Below are 23159 nucleotides of genomic sequence, written 5' to 3' on the forward strand. Positions count from 1 at the left end.
GGCATTGCTGGACCTCAGAATAGGAGAGGACCAGTTTCCTACGATCTAGGGCACTGCCTTCCAGTGATTTGAAGCTATTGAATAAAATAAGAGCAACAATAACAACAATAATAATAGCAACAACAAAAGCAATAGCAGCAGCAGCAGCTACTAACGTTGATGGTACAGTTTAAGCCCTGATGATGAATGGCCAGTAAGTTCTTGTCCCCCACCAAGTTGCTCACAGGCCTCGGGGCTGTTCCCCAGTGACTCAGTGGTAAAGAATCCACTTACTAATGCAGGAGACTCAGGTTTGATCCCTGAATTGGGACAATCACCCAGAGAAGGAAATGGCAACCCACTCCAGTATTCTTGCCTGGAGAATCCCCATGGACACACACACAGAGAGAAAAATCAGTCATGGTGTGCTGAGCTTGGGGCTGTACCAGTTGCCTGGGCAATGATTGGTGACCCCAGGCTGTGACTGTAGCTGTCAGTGCCAGCTGGACCGGAAAGGTGGGCTCTGCAAGTCTAGAGGCTGCTCCTCACCTGTGGGTGGTCTTCAGCCAGAAGAGGGGCCAGGACTGGTGTGGCTCCATCAGATCCACGTCATCCCCCTTCTCCTGCTGCTTTCTGGGCAGGGAGTGCCTTTGGTGGTGATGACAGGTTGGAGGGTAGTCGCACTCCTCTTTGGAAGGACATCTCAGGTGCAGACTTCTATGTTTTGGTGCTGGGGGCAAGCTGAGATGGCACATTGGTTTTGGGGTTAGGGGGTCAGTGGGAGCCGAGAGTGTTCTCTGTCTGGTGTCTGAGCCCAGGCCGCAGACCTGGAGGGACCTGCTGTTTCTGTGGACTGTTCCTGAGCCCTGAAGTGTGGGAGACAGCAACTCCACAATTCCTGTGTCTCCTGTGTCCCCAGAGTGCCCACTGAGCGGCGTTGTCCGAGCTCTGTCCCCCCGTCGCATATATGGTCACCCTCATTGGGGCTTTGGCTTCTACATCTCCAAGGTGAGTTGACCCCGGAAGTGATTGCTATGGCCCTTTCTGGTCAGACTTGCTGAGCTGAAGTCGCTTCAGCCCCTTAACTATCTAAATAACTAAATGTGTTTTGCTCCCTTCCCTTCTGCCCATCACAGGCATTTCACACAGATTTGAAAATCACTCACAGAGACTGTTGGGACCCCAGTGCACCACAAGAATACTGACAATACCTGACGTTCTTAGAGCCTGGTTCACATGCTAGGCGTGGTGCTGGGTGTTTAGTACTTCCGACGGATCACCCCGTTGACTCCTCCCTGCCCCATCCCTTCAAGGTGGAGACTGGTGTTGTCCCCTGTGCATGAATGCTGTCACTTCAGTCATGTCCGACTCTTTGCAGCCCTGTGGACTGTAGCCCACCAGGCTCCTCTGTCTATGGGATTCCCCAGGCAAGAATATTGGAATGGGTTGCCATGCCCTCCTCCAGGGCATCTTCCCAGCCCAGGGATCGAACCCACCTCTCTTATGTCTCCTTCATTGGCAATCTGGTTCTTTACCATTAGCGCCATCTGGGAAGCCTGGTGTTGTCCCAGGAACAATGAATCCAAGGCTCAGAGGCCTAAGGAACTGGCCAGTAAGAGGTGCCCGGGGGGGCCCCTCTGCCGCTTCCCCCTCCTGCCCCCTGCATGGAAATGGGGTGGTGAGAGGAGGTTCTATCTCTACATCCTCTGGGCCATGTTACTGAGTTAAATACCATGTGCTTTGAAAGCCCATGGAGCCCCTCTCTGCTGGGAAAGAAGGGGGGTGGTGGGAAACCACCATCAAATTCCCTTCTCGTCATAAAAATGGATGCAATTTATTTTTTCTGGCATTCCAATTACATAGACGTTTGTCGCCAGCTGTTTGTTCTAACGTGGAGCATTCTCTCAGCTGCTGTTTCCCCTCTCACATTTGACACCGTGAGTCCACAGGGCTGGCAGGCACTGGGCTGGAGGGCTCGTTTGGCCAAGGAGCCTCCCAGGTTAGGCTGGAGCTGGCTGCCCTGGAACGCAGGACGTGGCCGTCTGATGTTCCCCGGGTGGTCCCAAGGTGGGGAAGAGGCTGGGGCGCTGCTTTCCCCTCTCCTTTCACACTCCCTTCACTTCCTCCCCCTCCCCTCCCCTCACTCACAGACCCCCACCCTCCTCCCCTCTATACTGTGTGTGAATGAAAACTCAGGGTCTCTGACGGTGAGAAAGAAGCAAAGTCTCCCACTCAGAAAATCACAGAGACCGTGGAAAGTCCCCTCTGATGCTTAAGCCACTACCTCTCAGAGAAGCCCCTGGAGCACCGCTTTGATCCAGGGTACTCCCTGGAAACCGCTTGAAAGACTTGGTGGTCCCCCATCCAGGATGCTATAGGTGGGGGGTCGGTTGAGAGAACCCTACAGTTCTTTTAAGTTTCTATGCTGCTGTCATTGACTTTAAGGCACATACAACAGGGAGATCCTTGGCAAGACCACAGAGTGGGCAAAGAGTAGGCTTTGGCTCTGGAGACCAGGGTTTGAGTCCTGGCGCTGGTACTTTCTGCCTGTGTGGCCTTGGGTGTGTTCCCTGACTTCTCTGAGCCCCTGTTCTCGCATGTGTAAAGGCAGAGTTTCCGTACCTTCCTTGCCGCCTTGCTGGAAGGCTTCAACAACATCCCATAGGAGAAAGGGCTGGCCTTTTCTCAGTGCCAGGAAGGAAGTCTCATGAATTTACAGCTACAAGGTAACAGCTTCATATGGAGCCCCAGGAAGGATCATCTCAGGAACAGGCAGTGCTGAGAAGGGATGAATGACCAGAGCAAATCATTCTGAATAGGGGATTTCTGTTCGTCCAGCGCTCAGGGCAGAGCTCTGGCCCTGCGTCCTTAAAGCGGGTGAGCATCTCACCAGCCCAGAAACTCATGGGCTTTCAAAGTTCATGGGTTCATACCAAAGAACAAGCAGTAACCTGTGGTTTTACGTGATCATAATGCTGTTAAACAGACTCACCCTGGTGAGCGGTAAAAGTATCTGCCTGCCAAGCAGGAGATGTAGGTTCAATCCCTGAGTTGGGAAGATCCCCTGGAGAAGGAAATGGCAACCCACTCCAGTATTCTTGTCTGGGAATTCCCATGGGCAGAGGAGCCTGGTGGGCTGCAGAACATGGGGGTCACAAAAGAGTCGGACATGACTGAGTGTCTGAACACCACCGCACGAACACCAGAGACCACACTGACTGGGTGGGGAGCGCCCACTGGGTGCCAAGCACCTCCCATAATTTGTCTCTACCCCTTTTGCTACTCCTGCACTTTGGCACCACTTCCCCCGTTGCACGGAGGGGAAACTGAGGCCGCGCGAAGTGCAGTAACTTGCCCAAGGTCTTGCTTTAGAAGCAGTGGAGCCGCTTTGTTTCTTTGGTTCCAATCTCCTAGGGCCCTAAAGTTCACGTACCGCCCAGCAGGGTGGCCCATGCCCCGGGAGACCCCCAGCAAATGGGGGTACAGGACCTTGTGGTGTGGGTGAGGGGAGCAACAGCTCTTATGTAAGCAGTCCGGCGACTGCAGCGCGTGGAAACTCCATTTAGACGCGGGGAGCCAATAGCCCTCCGCCTCTGGGGGTGAAGGGGGTGTGGGCTGGTCTGGGGGTGGGGGTGTCAGCAGCCCCGATCCACCCCCACCCTCCCCGCGCCCCCCAGCGCCGCCGCCGCCAGCAAGGCCTGACACCAGGTTAAGTCGCCCGGCGGCCTCTGGCTGCAGCTGGGAGCGCGCCTGGTTCCCATTCGGGCGCTGTGGTTTTGATTAGCTGTTCCGCGAGGCAGGCCTGGTGGCGAAGCCCTGGGAGCTCCGCTGGAACACAGGGTCCCCCGCCCGGCCGCCGCGGCCCCCCCTCCTGGCAGCCCCAGACTCCAGATGTTCCGAGCGCTCGCTGGGAAGGCCTGCTGGCGCCACGGAGGGCAGAGGGCAGGGAAAGCACGCGAGCTGGAAGCCCAAGCACTCAGTCACCGCAGGGCTTGGCAGCCCGCCCAGCCCTCTGCTGGCACATTCCCCAGCTCTCCCCTGGCCATCTGTTCCCAAAAAACCCTTTCAGAGCCTCATCATCACTCACGATACAACAGCGCGAGCAGCTGGTTTGGAGGCAGCAGGGAAAACCGTGCAAAAGGTCCTTTGTGAGAGAGGAAACTCGCTTATGAATAACAGGGCTGGACGCCGTAAAAGTTGGCGGCTGGAATCCCTGTTTCTCAGGCGCCGCTGTTTTCTCCCGACTCTTTATCTCTGCTTTTTATTTCGTTTCCCCTTGTTTGCTTTTAATGTTGTTTCTTCCTCTTCTTGCACCAGTTGTGACTTTTCTTGCTCCTCCGAGGTGCCTGAAGGCCACCTCATTAAGTCTCCTGGACGATGCCCGACTGTTTTTTTTTTTTTTCCTGTTCTCTAAGCTGTAAAAATTGGGGATGGTTAGAAGTGACTGTTTTTGTAAAACCTTGGCTGGAGGAGACAGGGCAGGAAGAAGGTGCCCGGGAGGGCATGGTGCAGACAGGGCAGCAGAAAATCATAAACTGGAGGAAGGGTGGAGGGCAGAGAGGGTGCAGAGACCCCCACCATCTCATCAGAAGGAGACGCTTAGGGAGAAGAGCTGCATTAATGAAACACCCAGTGCCGGGCTCCTTGGCTGATTGCAGTATGACATGAAGCCTTTTTTAAGAACTGCTGCTGCTGCCAGAAACTTCTGGGAGATGTCTGCCTGGAAGTTGGGCGCCTCCTGGGAGGGTCATCGGGGGCCCTTGGGGTGCTGGGGGAGTACTGGCCGCTGGGAGGCCCGCACTGGGGAGGAGAGGAGAGGGCAAGGCCTGTCTGCCTCCCTCAGACCCCTCTGGACCCTTGAGGAGGAGCTGAGAGTCAGGCCCAGGGTACCAGGTGGAGGTGGGGACAGTGACCCCTCCCCAGGTGTCAGATGCTGGTGACTGCATGGGGGTGTCACAGGTCAGGGGCAGGGAACTGGGGGCTTCCTCTTGCCTCTCTCAAGTCCTACCAACCTTTATTCCTTGCCTGCCCCCCACACTATTCCGTGAGACCCAGAAACTCAGCCACCCTTCACCCCAGCAGTGGAAAAATCCTGTCTTCCATACTGCTATGGGTTGTCGGCTCTTCCTACGTCAGCTGAGGCTCTGGCTCTGGAGGGCATTTCATCTGCACTTTGGCTAAGACAGTAAAAGAACCTGCCTGCCATTGCAGGAGACACAGATTCGTTCCCTGGGTCGGGAAGATCTGGAGAAGGGAATGGTTACTTACTCTAGTATTCTTGGTGGAGAATCCCATGGACAGTGGAGCCTGGCAGGCTACAGTCTATGGGGTCGCAAAGAGTCGGACCCGACTGAGTGACTACATTTTCACTTTTCTCTCATCTGCGCTTTACTCAGGTCGGTACTTCACGCCTTTCTCCTCTCTGCCCATTTTCACTTGGAGAGATGGCAGCTCCGCAGGACAAAATACTGAGACTTATCACAATGTCAGGGCAGTTGATCTCCTGATCCGAAGGGCTGTGTGTGGGCTGATTTCCCCCAGCTCTGCTGAGGCCTGGGTGGGCAGATGTGTGGTCTGGACGCTGAGGCTGGTCTCAGCTTTGCCCTGGGGGCTGTGCAACTGGTGGCTTAGCTCCATTGTCTTATCTGGGAGATGCCAGTCTGCCTCCCTGTCTTTCCAGGGGTCAGTGGCACAAAGGATGTGAAATGCTTTGTGAACTCTGCCTTTCCTCCCGAGTCTCCTGGTCTTTGTGGGGCCAAAGTTGAGGCGGGCCTGGGGAAGGACGGGTGGCCATTGGCCCCAGGCCTCTGGTGATGATGTGGTCTGTCCAGTGACCAGAGCTTGCTTTCTAGCCCAGAGACTTCGAGAGGACCAGGGAGAGGCAGGGGACAGGGGGGCAAGACTGCCCTCCCACTGGAGTGACCAGGCCTGTCCTGCCCACTGCCCAGCCTTGAGCCCCTGCCGTTGGTACAATGGACAGCCGGGCACAGGGAGCTCCAGCAGGCCCTAGTTCCCCACCTGTCCTCAAGCTGGTCATCCTTTTTCTTCCTGCCCCCACAGACTGGAGGCAGACCTGTTCTAGGGGAAAGTATAGATCACTGCCTTCCTTGACCTCCTGGTGTAAGTGTTTCTAGAGGGTGAAGTAGGGAGCCTCTCACGCCTTCAAGGTGTTTGTTCTCTGCCCAGAATTCATGGCGACCTGGGGCCCCACTGCCTGGCTCCTCCCTGGCTCGATTCACCCCCACCTGAGGCCCTCCCTGCAGCTCTGCTGAGAGCCAGGTGTGACAGCCACCCTGTCCTGCTTGGGACCCCTCAGGGGCTTCCCACAGGCACCTGCCCCTCCCCCCAAGTGACCTGGCTCCAGCCGGTCACTCTGGCTATCCCAGTTTACACTCTAGCCACATGGAACTCCTCACCCAGAGGGGCTATTTTTGGCCTCTGTGCTCATAATGTCCGTTCTGCCTGGAATGCCCTTCTCTGCTGTCTGTCTGGCCACCTCCTGCTCATGCTGGAAGGCTCAGCTCCTCCTGGAAGCCCTCACTGACCCCCAGCGCAGCCTCCTCAGGGCCCCAAAGCACGGCCACTTCCATGCCCTTACACAGGGGTGAGTAAAGTCTAATTCAGGCAAGCATCCTGTGATACACTTTGATAGAACTTATTATATTATGTGATCCTCTATGATGTAATATTTTAGAGCTCGTTTTTTGTCGTTATATTGTATTTTTACATAATTTGTTACCTGATAAATTATGTGATATTAAAGCTTTATACTGTGAACTGACATATGTACACGATACCATGTGCAAGGTAGATAGCTAGTGGAAAGCTGCTCTATAACAGGGAGCTCAGCTTAGTACTCCATGATGACCTAGAGGGGTGGGATAGGGTGGTGTGGAAGGGAAGTTCAAGAGGGAGAGGATATATGTATACATAAAGCTGGCTCACTTCATTGTACAGCAGAAACTGACACAACACTGTAAAGCAGTTATACCCCAAGTAAAAAAAAAACCTCTGTACTACATTACATTACAGTGTATGTTTAATGTATCTATCTAGACTGTGAGCCCTTTCATCTTTGTGCCCCAGCTCCGGCACATACATGTGTATGTGTGTTAGTCGCTCAGTCATGTCTGATGTTTTGCAACCCCATGGACTGTAGCCTGCTAAGTTCCTCTGTCCATGGAATTCTCCATGCAAGAATATGGAGTGGGTTGCCATTCCCTTCTCCAGGGAATCTTTGAAACCCGGGAATCAGACCCAGATCTCCCATACTGAAGGTAGGTTCTTTACCATCTGAGCCCCAGGGAAGCCCCACCCACTAAATAATGCACAGCATTCCTTCCATGAAAATCCAAACGTCTGGGGCTGAATGTTCCTGGGCTGGAGGCTAAGACTCTAGGAAGGACCAGCTAGGGGTTTCAAGACACAGACACGGAAGTGCCCCTGGGCTCCTCCCAGGCTCCTGTTTGGGGAATTCTGGATCTTGTTGGCTTGAATCAGTGAGAAAAGCTTTGCCTTTTAGATCACAGAAACTCCTCAAGCAGCAGTTTAAACTAACAGGGCTCCTGTTTCTCACAGTTAGGAAAGGTGAAGGGAGGTAACTATTCCCTGGCTCCAAGGCTCTGGTGATGCTGAGACTTCAGGCTTCATTTTTGGTCTTTACCTCATGGCTACACAATGGCTGCCACAGCACTTGAGTACTTCATCCACATACTACATCCAAGGCAGGGCAGGGCCTTGCCAGTAAGAGCTTTTGTCTCCTCACCAGTTCAGTCAATCCTTTCCAGACATCCCTTACCTGAAAGAGGGGGTGCTCTCCCTGAAACAGAGGAGGACATCAGGTCCTCTCAGCTAGGAGGGCAGCCAGGTCAACAGCCACGTGGCTAATCTCTCAAAAGTTGATCTGGAGTCGTGACAGAGTGATTTTCTTCCCAGTGAGGCTAAACAGTGTCATAACCATAACCACAGTACCAGAACCTCATCTCTGTGAGTTTGCCATTCCTCACTGCAGCTCCCCAAATTAAGGGCCGGTAGCCCAGGTGGTGCTAGTGGTAAAAAACCCGCCTGCCAGTGCAGAAGATGCAGGTTCAATCCCTGGGCCAGGAAGATCCCCTGGAGAAGGAAATGGCAACCCATTCCAGTATTCTTGTCGGGAGAATACTGTGGACAGAGGAGCCTGGCTGGCTACACTGCATGGGGCCACAAAGAGCTGGGCATGACTGAAGCGACTGAGCATGGACGCAGCCCATTTTCGCTGCGCAGCACTGAGGCTCAGAGAACAGAGGTGGCCACGCCAGGCCCCTGGTGGCCTCATCAGTCTGCAAGTGCTTTGCAGTGTGCAGAGCCTCTCACACTCCTTGTCCTCTTTAGTCCTGCAGGGACCTCCTGAAATCCACATTTCTAACGGAGCTAGATGAGGAGGCTGGGACTTAGGGGGGTGAAGTCGCCAAGGGCCATCCAACCGGGTGGCTGGGCAAGACTTAGGAAGGCTCATCCACTTCTGTGAAACAGGCACTCCTGAGTCTAGACCATCACTGGCCCCTGTTCTCCCAAGGTGAGAGGTCTGGCAGTGCAGGGCTTCAAGCTGGGGGGCTGGAGTCTGAGTCTCAGCCCAGCCGCTTGTGAGCTCTGTCGCCTTGGGCCTTCTCCAAGCTTTGCTTTCTTCTAAGACATGGCTAGAGATGTCCTCGGGTGAGGAGGGTTCAAGGCAATGATGGCCACGAGAGGGCCTCATCAGCTGGATGAGCTTGTTAGTCACTGGTGTTCCTAGAGGTCACTGCTGTCCATTACAGAGGTGAGCAGAGGGAGCCCACGTGTCCCCTCCCCATCCCGTGACTTACCCTGGGTTGCTAGGCAGTGGACACCAGGTCTGTCCCTCTGCTGTGTGTGCATCCATGCACAGGTTTGCTGGGCATAAGTAGTCACTATCTGCCAGAATCAGATGGAGGGCCTCACACGTGGTGGGCTGAGTTCCCGGCACTGGGGAGATGCCCGGAACTTATAGGTTTCAAATCTCCCTCTCTTTCCGAGGGATCAGGAGCCCTTAGCGGGGTTCCATTGTAGTAGGCAGGGTAGAGCCAGGCAGCTGGGCGCACAGGGGCAGCCCAGTGACCCCACCCACAGCCCAGAGAGCAGTGACAAGGTGTTACTGAGAACTACTCTGCCTCCGCCCTCAGGACAGTGAGGCGTTCCTGACACCCTCCCCACCAGCACCGCCACCACACACACAGAGGGTGTGGGTGGCAGCGAGTGTGCTTATTTGCAAAGGTTTAGCCCTGCACACCCAGGGGCAGAACCCTCCTCCTCTGCATACTTTGGATTGGCCAAAAAGTTCAGCAGCTTTTCTGTAAGATCGTGGAGAAAAACCTGAACAAACGTTTTGGCCAACCCACTACATGCCGTTGTTCTTTTATTTTTCTTCTGACTTTAACCTTTTTATTTTGTATTGGGGCATAGCCCATTAACAACATTGTGATAGGTGCTGGTGAACAGAGAACGGACTTAGCTGTACACATACATGTATCCATTTGTGGTTCGTCATTTGTTGTATCTCTATATGGGGACAAAAAGATGAAGCCAGCTTGAAGGACCCTTTACATTTATTTAAAAATAAGTAGTTTTTAAAAATTTATTTGTTTTAATTGGAAGATAATTACTTTACAATATTGCGATGGTTTTTGCCATACATCAACTTGAATTGACTATAGAAATGCATGTGTCCCCCTATCCTGAACACCCCTCCCACCTCCCTCCCCACCCCATCCCTCTAGGTTGTCCCAGAGCACTAGCTTTGGGTGCCCTGCTTCATACATCGAACTCACACTGGTCATCTATTTTGCATATGGTGCTTATATGTTTCAATGCTGTCCTTTCAAATCATCCCACCTTCTCCTTCAAGGATAAATGAATTCCTACTATGTGCTAGGAATTGTCCTAGGTACTGGTTCACTTTGAGGAACAAAACCGACAAAGGCCCCACCCTTTGGAACTCGGGGTAAGTAACACAGAGGCCAGACGGGAAAGCTCACAGGGGAGCCCTGCTTCTGAGCCCACTGCGCTGAATCTGTGGACAGCTCTTATGAGCATGACTTCCTGGTGACCCAGGTCAGAGCAGCCGGGCAGAAAGGGCTGGGAGGCCAGCTCCTGGAGCAGGTGCAGTGAGAGCCCCCAGAACCACAGCCAGTGGCCCAATGGCGTGGGAAGAACAAAAAGAGCAACACCAGAGGCTCAGAAGAGCCAGGAGGCATGGAGCCATTCGGTGTCAGGGTAAAGGGCCCAGAAGCCTCCAGGACCTGGAGGGTCTTCTGTAGGCTGATTTCCCCGGGCTTGACCTTGAGTTGTCAAGAGGAAGCCAAAGTACATCCAGTAGCATCTGACGGAGAATGCAGGGAAGTGCATCAATTATCAAGAACTGGGACCTGTCCAAGCTGTTCAGGCACAGAAAACATGCGCTTCCTTTCTCTAGGGAAACTCACTTCAGCTCGGGGCTGCTTCTCTTGGGCGGGTGGAGGGGGTGGTCCTTGTCTGTTTTGCCTACCGCGGGACACTCACGTGCTCTGAATGGAGCCTGGCATGGTCTGAACACTCAAAAAGTGTTCCCCAAATGAAAGGAAGCATGGAAGTCCAAGCAAGTGAGCTGTTTCCAGCAGTCCTCCACGGTATCCCATGGGCATCTCCTTGGTGCGCCCAGCAGAGCCCTGGTCACCTGATGGGGAGACACAGTTCCTGTCGTGGTCAACTGACATGCAAATGGGGGAGACACACACATACACACATGTGCGCACTGACACGTGGCTGCCTAGCGCTAAGGGCTTGGCTTCCCAGCCATTGTGTTCTTTTTTAAAAGTAATTAATCTTTGGCTGTGCTGGGTGAGTCTTCATTGCTGCACACCGGCTTTCTCTAGCTGCAGCAAGCGGGGCTTCTCTTGTTTCGGAGCATAGGCTCTAGGCACACATGCTTCAGTAATTGTGCCGCCTGGGCTTAGTTGCCCCAAGGCACGTGGGATCTTCCTGGACCAGGGATTGAACCTGTGTCCCCTGCATTGGGAGGCAGATTCTTAACCGCTGGATCACCAAGTCCAGCCATTGTGTTCTTTAATCCTCTCTTCAACCTCAGACTGTAGACTACTATTATTACCCTTTTACAGGTGGAGAAACAGAGGCACAGAGAGGTTAAGTAACTGCTCAGATTCACACAGCTGGTAGAACGGGGAAGTAAGGCTTCACACAGGGTCTGATGCCCTAGCCACATTTAACCACCATGCTGCCTAGCCTCTCAATGGGGGTGGTGTGCGTTCGGGGGTGTCTCTGTGTGCATTTAAGTGTGTGTGTGTACATGTGTGGGTGAAACATACATTTTTCTTCCTGGAACCTCTGTGGTGTCACTGATAGTCAAGGTGGTGGTGAGTAAAGAGCCCTGATCAGAGATGCCCCAACCTGGATCCCATGGTAGCTTCAGAGTCTAGATGTAAGGGGCTTAGGGACAATAAGAAGGGCCAGAGGAGGGGTTTGGACACTGTTTTTACAGAAATCATTTGGTTATTCGGGTTGTCCAGGGCCTCACAGCTTCTCCCAGCCACCCCATTATTGCCTCCACGCATCCTGAAATATCAACAGCTAGACTCTTACCGAGGGTCTCCTAAAGACATGCTGCGGGCTTTGCAAAGGCTTGCAGGCTGCGGGCTTTGCAAAGGCTTGCAGGCTGGCACTTTGGCATGGATTCGCTTGTCTGGCTGGTGCCCCATCACTCCTGCTGTCAATTTGCTATAAGGATTGGGGAGGGGAGACCAGAGATGTGCAGAAGGGTGGTTGGGAGCGATCTTAAGCCCCGGGGATCCCTGACACTGTGGTTGGGTGTGTGTGTGTGTGTGTGTGTGTGTGTGTGTGTGTAGTGTTGGTGGCGGATCGTGTGAGAGTCATGAGTCAGGGTCCATGGGAAGCTTCCAGGGAGCAGAACCTTCCTCACCTGGCTGGGCCACCTGTCTGCCCAGCTGTCTGCTCCCCTCCAGCCTGTCTGTGGGGCAAGGTCAGGGGCTCCTTGTGCTTCTGGGGTCTCGAAGAGCAGTGTGCAGCCAAGTGGAGTTGGCTGGACACTCTCCCAGGATGGGAAGCAGATGGGAGGCTGCAGCAGCTGGGGCTCAGGCCTCACCCAGGCCAGCTTGACCCTCGCCCTGTACTGTGGGGTGGGGTGGGATGGGGGCCAAGAAAGACAGACAGGCTGAGGGACTTGGAGAGAGAGACAGAGGGGCGGTCAAGAGAGAGCTGGCACAGAGACACACAGGCCGAGTATGGAGACAGAAGCAGAGCCTGGCCACCAGAGAGAGTGGTCTGAAGCCCAAGAAGGCATCGGCATGGTGGGGCCTGGGGTCTCCCTGCCGGTCCCCTGCAGGACCATGGGCTCCCTTCTAGCACTGGCCTGACTCTGGGAGTGCCAGGCCTCCCGTGGTCAGCCACCTTCACTTAGGCCCCAGTGGATGAAGGCTGAGATTTCCTTAGAACCAAGGAGGTAGCAGCTGGGTGGATGGCTTGGGGACTTTCTAGTCCTCTTTGCTGGTGAAGAAGCTGAACCTTGTAGGGGCTTAGGGCTCTGCTTTGCTGTGCTGCATCCTAGCCCTGCATCCTAGGGCCTCCATTTTCCCATCTGTAAAATGGGCACAGCAACAGCCACCTCCCAAGGGCCGTACAACAGCAAAGGAGTGTGGTGGGTTCCAGACAAGGCCTCTGTCAGTGGATCCGCTGACTTCTGTCCCCAGGTCTGGGGACACAGGGAGCCGAGGACGACCTGGCCTCCTCTGTCAGGAGCTCATGGTGGCACTGTGTGGGGTGAGTGGGCAGGCGATGGCAGTTGCACCAACCATAACTCGAGCACAGAAGACAGAGGAGAAGTCGGCATGAAGCTCTTGGAAGCTTCAAAGGGAGACACATGTCCCCAGCCTGCAGTGAGGTGGATCTGGTGCCTCACTGTCTGAACTGGGGACACAGTGACCAGCAGAGCCCCACCCTCCTGTAGTCTCTGTTTCTGTGGGCAGGAATAACTGGAAGCTAGGCTGTAACCAGGATAGAGGGGGCCTGGGGGACTGACTGCATGGGGATGTCTCAGAGCTGCTCCTGGTACCTGCGTCCCAGCGCCACCTCTAGCATCTTAGCCCAGGAGGGATCCCCTGTGCTTAGCACGGTAACCCTTGTTGTTTCTTACCACTAGGAAAGTTCTTCCGTGTGTGCTTGACTGACCCTGAGGTCTGAGCACATCCATTGGCCTCAATCTGAAGGGGCTTATTTATTTATTTAAATATGAATCTATTTATTTGGCTGTGCCGGGTCTTAGTTGAGGCACCAGGATCTTTTATCTTCTTCGCGGCATACAGGACCTTTAGTTGTGACATGTGAACTTTCAGTTGCGGCATATAGAATCCAATTCCCTGACCAGGGATTGAACTCAGGGCCTCTGCATGGGAGCACTGTGTCTTAGCCACTGGACCACCAGGAAAAGTCCCAGCAGCAAGGAGTTTGGACTGCTGGACCAAGACATGCTCCTGACCTGGCCTCCTTGTATCACAGACAGTCACAGCATCCTATAGCCCAGGACCCCTGACAATTGAATTCACTCCTCTGGTGAGCGGCTTGGTGAGACAGGGGAAAGGTGACTAGACAGCATTTACCAGCAACAGTGATTTCAGTGGGCTTTCCTGATAGCTCAGTTGGTAAAAATCCACCTGCAACACAGGAGACCTAGGTTCGATCCCTGGGTGGGGAAGATTCCCCTGGAGAAGGACATGGCAACCCACTCCAGTATTCTTGCCTGGAAAATCCCACAGACAGAGAAGCCTGGCAGGCTACAGTCCACGGGGTCTCCAAGAGTTGAACACGACTTAGCCACTAAACCACAGGTGGTTTCAGCTTTGCCCTGGGGTTAGATTATAAGCTGCCCCAGGGCAAGGCCTCTAACTCCAGTGCCTGTCACAGAGCTGACACTCAGGAGGAACTCAATAAATCTTTGTTGAGTAAATGAATTTTTTCCCCCAGTTCATGGTCCCTAGGTGGAGTCCTCCAGCTCACAAGGGGCTCTGGCCATCACTTTGCAGCTCTAAGACCTTGAGAGTCCTTCTAGCCAGGACACAGTGTGATCCTTGATTCACACCATGTTCCCGCCCTCAGCAAACAGCAGCCAGCTCCAACTGCTCATAAATTTCCTGCCTGTCACTTGTGGCGCCCGGGCCAGGCGAGGCAGGAGGCGCTGGGGGTGGGCTGAACCATACCTGCTTCCAGTTCCCTGGGAAATGTGGAGGCCAGAAGCCCAGTCCTCTGCATGTGCCCAGAATAACCTCAGCAGAGCTAGGCCCCTTGGAGATGTGGGAGCAGGTCTGCCAAATGCAAAGATGAATGGGCTGGAATGTTCGAGAAAACACAAACACCCGCTTGCGGTATGGTTTGTGCAAGCTGATTTCACTCCCAAGAAATCTGATACAGGTCTGCCTAAGCACAGGAAAAGTGTGTGGATGTATGGACCTAGAGAGTATCATACCGAGTGAAGTAAGTTAAACAGGGAAAGACAAATATCATATGATATCACTTATAGGTGGAATCCAAAAGTGATACAGGCGAAGTTATTTACAAAACAGAAACAGACTCACAGACATAGAAAGCAAGCTTATGGCTACTAACAGGGAAAACAATGGGAAGGGATAAATTAGGAGTTTGGAATTAACATATACACACTGCTGTATGCAATAGATAAATTGTAAGGACATACAGCCCAGGGAACTATATTCAATATCTTGCAGTAATCTACAATGGAAGAGAATCTGGAAAAGAATATATATGTATATATAAGTGAATCACTTTGCTGTATACCTGAAATTAATACAACATTGTAAATCAACTGTGGTGGTGGTGATTTAGTCACTAAGTCGTGACCAACTCTTTGCGACCCCCACAGACTGTAGCCTGCCAGGCGCCTGTGTGCATAGGATTTCCCAGGCAAGAATGCTGGAGTGGGTTGCCATTTCCTCCTCCAGGGGATTTCCTGATCCATGAATCGAACTTGTGTCTCCTGCTTGGCAGGCGGATTCTTTACCACTGAGCCGCCTTAAGGCTTCCCTGGTTGTCCCATGGTTCGGAATCGACCTTGCGATGCAGGAGATATGGGTTCTATCCCTGGTCTGGGAAGATTCCACCTGCCTCAGTGTGACTAAGCCTGGGTGTCACAACCCTAAAGCTTGTGCTTCACAACAAGAGAAGCGACCATAAAGGGGAGCCTGTGCAACACAGCCAGAGAGCCGCCCATGCAGCAACGACGATCCAGGGCAGCCAAAAATAAAAGAAATAAAATTTAAATGGAAATAGTAAGGAAATAAAAAACAAAAAAAATTTAAAACTAGAAAAAGGAAAGGAAAAGCACGTGGAAGAGCAATCACCTATAGCTACCGTGGTTTCTCTGGGTGGGGAGGGGGAGGTGACTTAAATGGTTTTCTTCTGTTTAGTTGTCTGTGTTTTAAGTTTTCCACAATTAACCTGTACTCCCTATGCATGTACGGAAGTTTTAATGGTTTTGTTGAGATTATAGTTTACCCATTTAAAGCTTACAATCCAATAGATTCTAGGATTTTCATCAAAATGTGGCCATCCACACAACCGATGTAGAGCGTTTTCTTTCTTTCCCCCTTTTTTCTTTTAATATTTGGCTGCACTGGCTCTCAGTTGCAGCCCGCTGGATATTCATTGCCTTTTGCTCTGCAGCATGTGGGATCTTTTTTCTTTTTAGTGCGGCCTCAGCATCTTTTCCCATGGATGGAGGAGCCTGGTGGGCTACAGTCCACGGGGTTGCAAAGAGTCGGACACAACTGGGCAACTTCACTTTCACTTTCAGCATCTTTAGTTGTGGCGTGTGGGATCTAGTTCCCTGACCAGGAGTGGAACTCCCAGGGCCCCCTGCGTTGGCAGTGTGGAGTCTTAACCACTGGACCACCATGGAACCCCCAATTTAGACCATTTTTATCAGCTCCAAAAGAGACCCCTATGCTTTAGCAGTCCCTGTCTCCTTCCCAGTTCTGGGCAACCACAAATCTATAGATTTCCCTGTTATAGACATTTTGTGTGAATGGAATCATATAATACTTGAACATTTGTGTCTGGATCCTTTCACCTAGCATATTGTTTTCAAGGCTTATCCAAGTTCTGTCATGTGTCAGTACTTCATGCCTTTTTATGGCTGAGTAATATTCTTTTGTATGAATATACCACATTTCACTTGTTTGTTCATTATGAATGTGATTTCAGTGATTTAAAAATTGTGCTTATTGAAGCAACTTAGTGCACACACCATCTTGGGATTCCCGGGTGGTGCTAGTAAGTAAAGAACCCACCTACCAATGCAGGAGACATAAGAGACGTGGGTTTGATCCTGAGTCAGGAAGATACCCTGGAGAATGGAAGGGCACCCCACTCCAGAATTCTTGCCTGGAGAATCCCATGGACAGAAGAGTCTGGCAGGCTATAGTCCATAGGGTTGCAGAGTTGGATATGACTGAAGCGTCTGAGCATTCACGCACAGATTTATTGCTTCCTGTTCTGGACATTTCTGGCCAAGATGGCAGTTGGTTCCTTGTGACTATTTCTGGTTACTTGTTTTGAGACTTTTCAGCCTTTGGTATTATTTGATGTTTTCAAACACCAGTGAGTCACCCCAAGGACCCAGCTCTTTGCAGGAATGGGAACTGGTGCTTCAGCTGTGGGTCAGACCCTGTTGGGCACATGTGGCTCCCTTGTCCCATTGATTCTTTGCAGCTGGCCTAAAGGTGGGTACTATTACCGTGCTCATTTTAAAGATGAGTAAACTGAGACTCTTGAGAGATCAACCAGCCTGCGCAGGGCCCCAGGGCCCCAGAGCCTCACTGACTTTCAGGCCAAGATGAAACCTAGCATTCAGCATTTAGAACCAAACACAAAATCCCCTTTTAGCCTACGTATTGGTTTACATAAAAGTGAAAGATAGGGAATTTCCTGGCAGTCCAGTGGTTAGGACTTGGCACTTTCACTGCCAAGGGCTGGGTTCAATCCCTGGTCAGAGAACTAAGATCCCACAAGCCGTGTAGCTCAGCTTTCCCTGCCCCTCCCCACCCCCCCACCAAAGATGAAAGTAAAATAATGCCTGATAGTGTACATCACTGATGCCCTCCCTGTTTGTCTTTTTTTTTTTTTCAGTATTTTTTAAAGATTAATAAATTTGAACAGTTTTTGCTTGCCCTGGGTCTTTGTGGCTGTGTTTGGGCTTCTTCTAATTGTGGCAGGTGGGGGCTACTCTCCAGCTGCCGTGCTCAGGCTTCTCGCTGCAGTGCCTTCCCCTGTTGCAGAGCACGGCTCTAGGGCACAGGCTTGATAGCTGGGGTTCACGGGCTTCGCTGCTTCACAGCATGCGCAGTCTTCCCACAGCAGGGATAGAACCCATGTCTCCTACACTGGACATTGGCAGGTGGATTCTTTACCACTGAGTCACCAGGGAAGCCTCATTCTTCTTCTTCGTCTTTTTTTTTTTTTCATGTTTTGGCTGCACCATGCAGCCTGTGGGATCTTAGTCCCCCAACCAGGTATTGAACCCACTCCTCCTGCGTTAGAAGCATGGAGTGTTTACTACTGGACTGACAGGGAAGTCCCTGTCTTTCGTATTTTACTGTTAAAATAACATTTGGAATCTGACTGCTCCTTTAAGGACGAACCATAAAAAAAAGAAAAAAAAAAAACTTCAGGATTTCATTACCATTTGATGCCTTTTTCTGCTTATAAAAGGCTGTATCCAAATTGCTTATCTATGGAAAAAATGTATAATTTGAAAACAGTGAAACATGGTTAAGTAAGTAAAGTGACTGAAAATGCCCTTGAAAGGTTAAACAACTTACAGGCAGAAATAATAAGTTTTAAAAATGCCCCTACAGTGATAAAATTACTCTGAGGAAACCAATCCACTTAAAGCCAGAGACAAACTTAGTAAGCTGAGGAGGTATAATTAGAAATTTAAAAACTGGAAGTGAACAAAAGCAGAAAGATGCAATACGGTTCCTGAATTCACAACAGTTACAGGCGCAGTTAGCCAAAATGTCCAATGACACATTTGAAATAGGAAGTCTATCTGTGGCACATAATCGCTACATTAAATAAAATGGCAGTGACTGGAAATATTTATTCACGTGGTCAACAAATAGCAAATATTTATTGAGATGCTACTGTGTGTCCAGACTGTTTTAGGCCCTGAGGCTACAACAGCCAACAAAACAGACCACGTCCCTGGCCTTGTGGAGCTGATGTTCTGACCGCAAATGAGTGAACAATCAAAAGATGATTTCTGGAACTTCCCTGGCAGTCCAGTGGTTAGGACTCTGTGCTTTTGCCTCTGAGGTTGCAGGTTCTATCCTTGCTTGGGGAACTAAGCTCCTACAAGCTGTGAGGTGTGGCCAAAAAAAAAAAAAAAAGATGATTCCTGAATGTGATAAATGCAGCCACTTTGTCACACTGACCAAATCACCTCAATTGGACTCCACACATCAGACCTGCTGAAAGGGACCTGGGAAGGATCTTGTCTAGTCATTTTTAAAGTTTATGATAGTAAGACTTTTTGATGCTTTTGAACTGTATAGTGTTGGAGAAGACTCTTGAGAGTCCCTTGGACAGCCAGGAGGTCAAACCAGTCAATCCTAAAGGACATAAACTCTGAATATTCATTGAAAGGACTGATGCTGAAGCTCCAATACTTTGGCCACCTGATGTGAAGAGCCAGCTCATTGGAAAAGACCCTGATGCTGGGCAAGATTGAGGGCAAGAGAAGGAGTGTCAAAGAATGAGATGGTTGGATGGCATCATCGACTCAATGGACATGAGTTTGAACAAACTCCAGGAGACAGTGAAGGACAGGGAGGCCTGGCGTACTGCAGACCATAGAGTTGTAAAGAGTCAAATGTGACTGAGCAACTGAACAACAACGCTAATGAGAGGCAGAACCTGTATTCAAAGGGCATCTTCTTTGTTGAGGGACCATGTAGGAGGCTCCTCAGGACCACGAAACCCTTGCCCAGCCACACCCAGAGCCTTGGCTGCAATGGAAACAACCACCCACAAAAAGTCCAGAGCTGGATGGGGTGCAAGCTGTGTTTCTCACCTGGAGCAGGATGTGGCCAGGGGTTACGTGAGAAGGAGTCTGTGGTGTGGTCGTCACAGTGGAGAGTAAGCGCAACCCTCTCCTCTGTATTTGCAATTATTCTTGCGTGTGTGCATGTGTATACACACCTATACACACACCCTTGCCTCTTCTGAAAGGATGACATAGGTAGGTTTGTCTCCTATCTTTCAGCCACAGCTGATGGGTCCATGGTAAGAAATCTGACTGAGGCTGGACCAATTGCCTACCTTCACTGGGCGTTTGGGGTGGGGATGTTGAGAGACTGGGTCAATGGGGAGACAAGCAGTAAAGAAGCAGGGCCTCGATGTGGCCGAGTGATGTGGTTGGCAGGCACCTGGAGGGAAGGGCCATAGATTGCCCCTTGAGGTTTGCAAGCTTTCCTGAGACTTTCTTCCAGGCTCCTTGAGATACCCTTTCATTGTTGTTTAGCTGCTAAGTCATGTCAGACTCTTTGGGACCCAATGGACTTTAGCCCATCAGACTTCTTTGTCCATGGAATTTCCCAGGCAAGAATACTGGAGTGGGTTGCCATTTCCTCCTCCAGGGGATCTTCCCAGCCCAAGGATCAAACTCATTGATCTCCTGCATTGGTGGGCAGATTCTTTACCACTGAACCACAGGGAAGCCCCTTGGGTAGCCTTGAATAATGGAAAGATTGGAATGAGTTTCTTCTCGCAATCCAGTCACAATCACACAATCAAAAGAAAATGCTGGGTAAATAAAACCAAACACATTTCTTGACTGCAGGATTTTTCAGAGCTTTTAATATATCCATATATACTGTGACTTTCTCCAGGGGATATTCCTGACCCAGTGATCGAACCTGGGTCTTCTGCATTGCAGGCAAACTCTTTATCAGCTGAGACACCAGGGAAGCCCATACAGTGACTTTCCAAGGTGGGGCCAAGGTCTGTGATGTTTCTAAAACTCATGGGATGTGCCTCACCTGGCTCATACTCTGCAGAACAACCCTTTGGGGAGTGCTTATCCACGTGCATGGACTTGTACTTGCCATACAGGTGAAGGAATTAAGTCATAGAGAGCGAGCGTCAGCTTCCCAAAGTCACACAGCTGGTTAATTGCAGAAAAGGTCCTGGCACCTAAGACTTCCCGTTGTTCCTCCCGCCACGCCCCAGTTGACATAAGACTTCCTTGGATGGATGATGTTATATGTGGGATTCCTGGTCCCAGGTGGGTGGTGGAAGGCAGGTCCAGTACAGACGCGAGGGAAAGGGTGGGGTTGAGAACTGAAGGTCAGGCCTTGGGCTGGTGGTAGCCATGGCTTCCGTGGAGTCTGAGAGCCCCAGCGATGGCTTGGGGCAGAGCCCAGCTGGGCGGCCGCGCCTTGACAGAGCAGCCAGTGGGCCGGCTCCAGCTGCCCCAGCCTCGCGCGCCTTCTCTGACCGCAGGCGGACTGAGCAAGGGAGGAACTTGGGGCCAGTCCTCGGCCGGCCCGCCCAGGCAGCCAGCGCCGGGATGACGCGGCTGTAAATCACCCCATGGACCACAGACCCAGTGCCATCCCCACGGGTTTCCTTTCCGCTTCTTAATCCTCCTCTTCAGACTCGGTAACAAAAAGCAGATTCCTGCTGGGGCCAGCACGCACCATGGGCTCGGAGAATGTGAGCCCGAACTCACCACATCAAGATGCTCCCTCCTCTCACTTTTCCTTTTATCCCTGTCTTAGCCTCTATTAGCCGAAGGACACTCCCTCCTCCTGGCGGGGCTCCCTCGCCCTCCCTGGACCCCACTTCCAGCCTTGCCCCAGCCTCTGCCTTGGCCGCCTGCCCATCGGCCGCCCAGGCCTGAGGCTTACCGGGGCCTGTGGTTAGCAGCCCCTCCATCCTCATGGTTTGGCTCCAGCCCGGCTCTCCAAGCCTCCCTTTCAGCAGGAGTTGCCTTCGTGTGTTAGGATAAACAGCACCGATCAGGGTTCAAATGCTGGTGCTGCCAACTCGTAGGTAGCACTTACCTCTGAGATGGGGGATGTGAGAAGGTTCCCTGGCACGTCGGAGGTGCCTGACAGCTGTTCTGTTCCAAAAATAAGTGCTTAGCTGTTTGTTCAGGGTTGTTGCAAGAAGCAAGAGAGAGGTATTTGGCACTGCTTTGCTAGGGGTTTGCGTGCCCAGTTAAGGGATGGTTGTTCTCCTGAGTGTTCTTAGGTGGACTTGGAGCCCCCGAGAGCCTCCCCACCAGCTCTGATCTCCCTCCAAAGCTAAAGCCCTGGCAGCCCCTATGACCTCTCCCCATCTCCTATCCCTTCCTATAGCAAATCCCACCCTTTGGTCAGTTTTTTCATGAGCAACACCAAGTTCAGTGGCCAGAGTGAAGCTTCTGAAGGTCAGGACTGCAAGGGACTAAAAAGATGGTCTAACCTAAGGGTTTTCCAATTTGCCCCAAAGCACCTGAGTTCTCAGAGACTTCACCAGGCTCCACATTGGAAAGAATACTGTAGACTCTGGGTCCCCTTCTCTCTGTGTCCCACATCCTCTCCTGATTCAAATAGACCGGAACCATGCTCATCTGTTTTCTGCATTAGAATTTCAAGGTCAGAATTCATTGCTATTCTGTTTCCACTAGATGAAGACACTATCATTTTATAGATAAGAACACTGAGGCCTAGATGGCGGGGGGATGGGCTGCACCTAGAGTCGGCCTCTTGGCTCCTGGTGTAGTATCTTGTCTGAAGGATGTGGGGAGAAGGAGTAAGGATGCCATTCCTGTGGGCAGGGGAAGGGCTGACTCTAACATTCCTTGGAGGTGTGACCTGGGGATTGTAGGTCACACCTGGGTGTCAGGACCAGGGGTCCCTGGGCTTCTTCTACCTGCTACACCCCCTCCCATCCCCCAAACCAACTAAATCAGCATGTGTGCCAAGTCGATTCAATCTTGTCCTATGCTCTGTGACCCCACGGACTGTAGCCCACCAAGCTCCTCTGTCCATGGAATTCTCTAGGCAAGAATACTGGAGTGGGTTGCCATGCCCTCCTCCAGGGGATCTTCCCGACCCAGGGATCAAACCCGTGTCTCCTGTGTCTCCTGCATTGGCAGGCGGGTTCTTTACCACTAGCGCCACCTGAGAAGCCCAACTCAATCAGCAGTGGCTCTGAAATGCAGTGGAGGTGGGGTGGGGAGTAAGGGGACACTGTGGGCTCTCGTGGCAGCCAGTCTTGGGTCCAAATGTTGGCTCCATCCCTTACTGAACCCTTCAAGATGCAGTCCCTGCCTGAGCCATATGGGTCCTTCCTGGGGCAGCCGTGAGGGTAAGTAAGAGCAGATGCTACCAGTGAGGCACCCGGTGCAGGCTGGCCTTCTGGAGTTAGGACCAGTATGTGTGTGTGGGGTACTTCTGACCGTTGGTTGTTTCTTTTAAAAAAAAAAATTTGTTTATTTGGCTGTGCCAGGTCTCGGTTGCAGCCCATGGGACCTTTAGTTGTGGCATGTGGGATCCAGCTCCCTGATCAGGGATGGAATCTGGGCCCCTGGCGTTGGGAGCAAGGAGTCTCAGCCACTGGACCACCAGGACGTCCCTGCTGGTTGTTTCTTTTTGTTTGTTGAGGTATAGTTGATTTAAAATACTATATTATTTTCAGTTGTATAATACAGTGAATCAAAATTTTTATAGATTATATTCTATTTAAAGTTATTATGAAATATTGGCTATATTTCCTGCACCATACAATATATCCTTTTAGCTTAGCTATTTTATTTTATGTTTTGTTTGTTTCTTAGCTTTTTTGTGTGTGTGTGTTAGAGTGTGTTTGATTCGGGGGCTTCCCTGGTGGCTCAGCTGATGAAGAATCTGCCTGCAGTGCAGGAGACTGCCTCTTGTTTTAGTTCCAGGTGTGCAGCAAAGTGATTAGTTACACATACACATATACCTATTCTTTTTCAGATTCGTTTTCCATACAGCTTATTACAGAGTACTGAGTCGAGTTCCCTGTGCTCTACAGTAGGTCCTTGTTGATTATCTATTTTATATATGGTAGCGTATATGTTAATCCTGTCCTCCTAA

At 51.5% G+C, this 23159-nt stretch overlaps 1 protein-coding gene across 4 annotated transcripts in view; it reads left to right on the forward strand.

The window, feature by feature from the left end:
• The window catches only part of ATOH8 (atonal bHLH transcription factor 8), a 41157-nt gene that overhangs the window by 16820 nt on the left and 1178 nt on the right, over positions 1-23159 (forward strand). The window contains exon 3 of one of the 4 annotated variants that reach the window (XM_060413865.1): positions 23040-23096. The exons of 1 other annotated variant lie outside the window; for it this stretch is intronic. In XM_060413865.1, coding sequence (XP_060269848.1) covers positions 23040-23096 — 57 coding nt within the window. Of the gene's footprint in view, positions 1-898; positions 15307-22548; positions 22699-23039; positions 23097-23159 lie in introns of those variants that run through there. 2 more of the 4 variants (XM_060413866.1, XM_042246057.2) reach the window with 2 other exon arrangements.

The sequence above is a fragment of the Ovis aries genome, chromosome 3 (genome assembly GCF_016772045.2).
Source record: "Ovis aries strain OAR_USU_Benz2616 breed Rambouillet chromosome 3, ARS-UI_Ramb_v3.0, whole genome shotgun sequence".
Classification (NCBI taxonomy): Eukaryota; Metazoa; Chordata; class Mammalia; order Artiodactyla; family Bovidae; genus Ovis; species Ovis aries.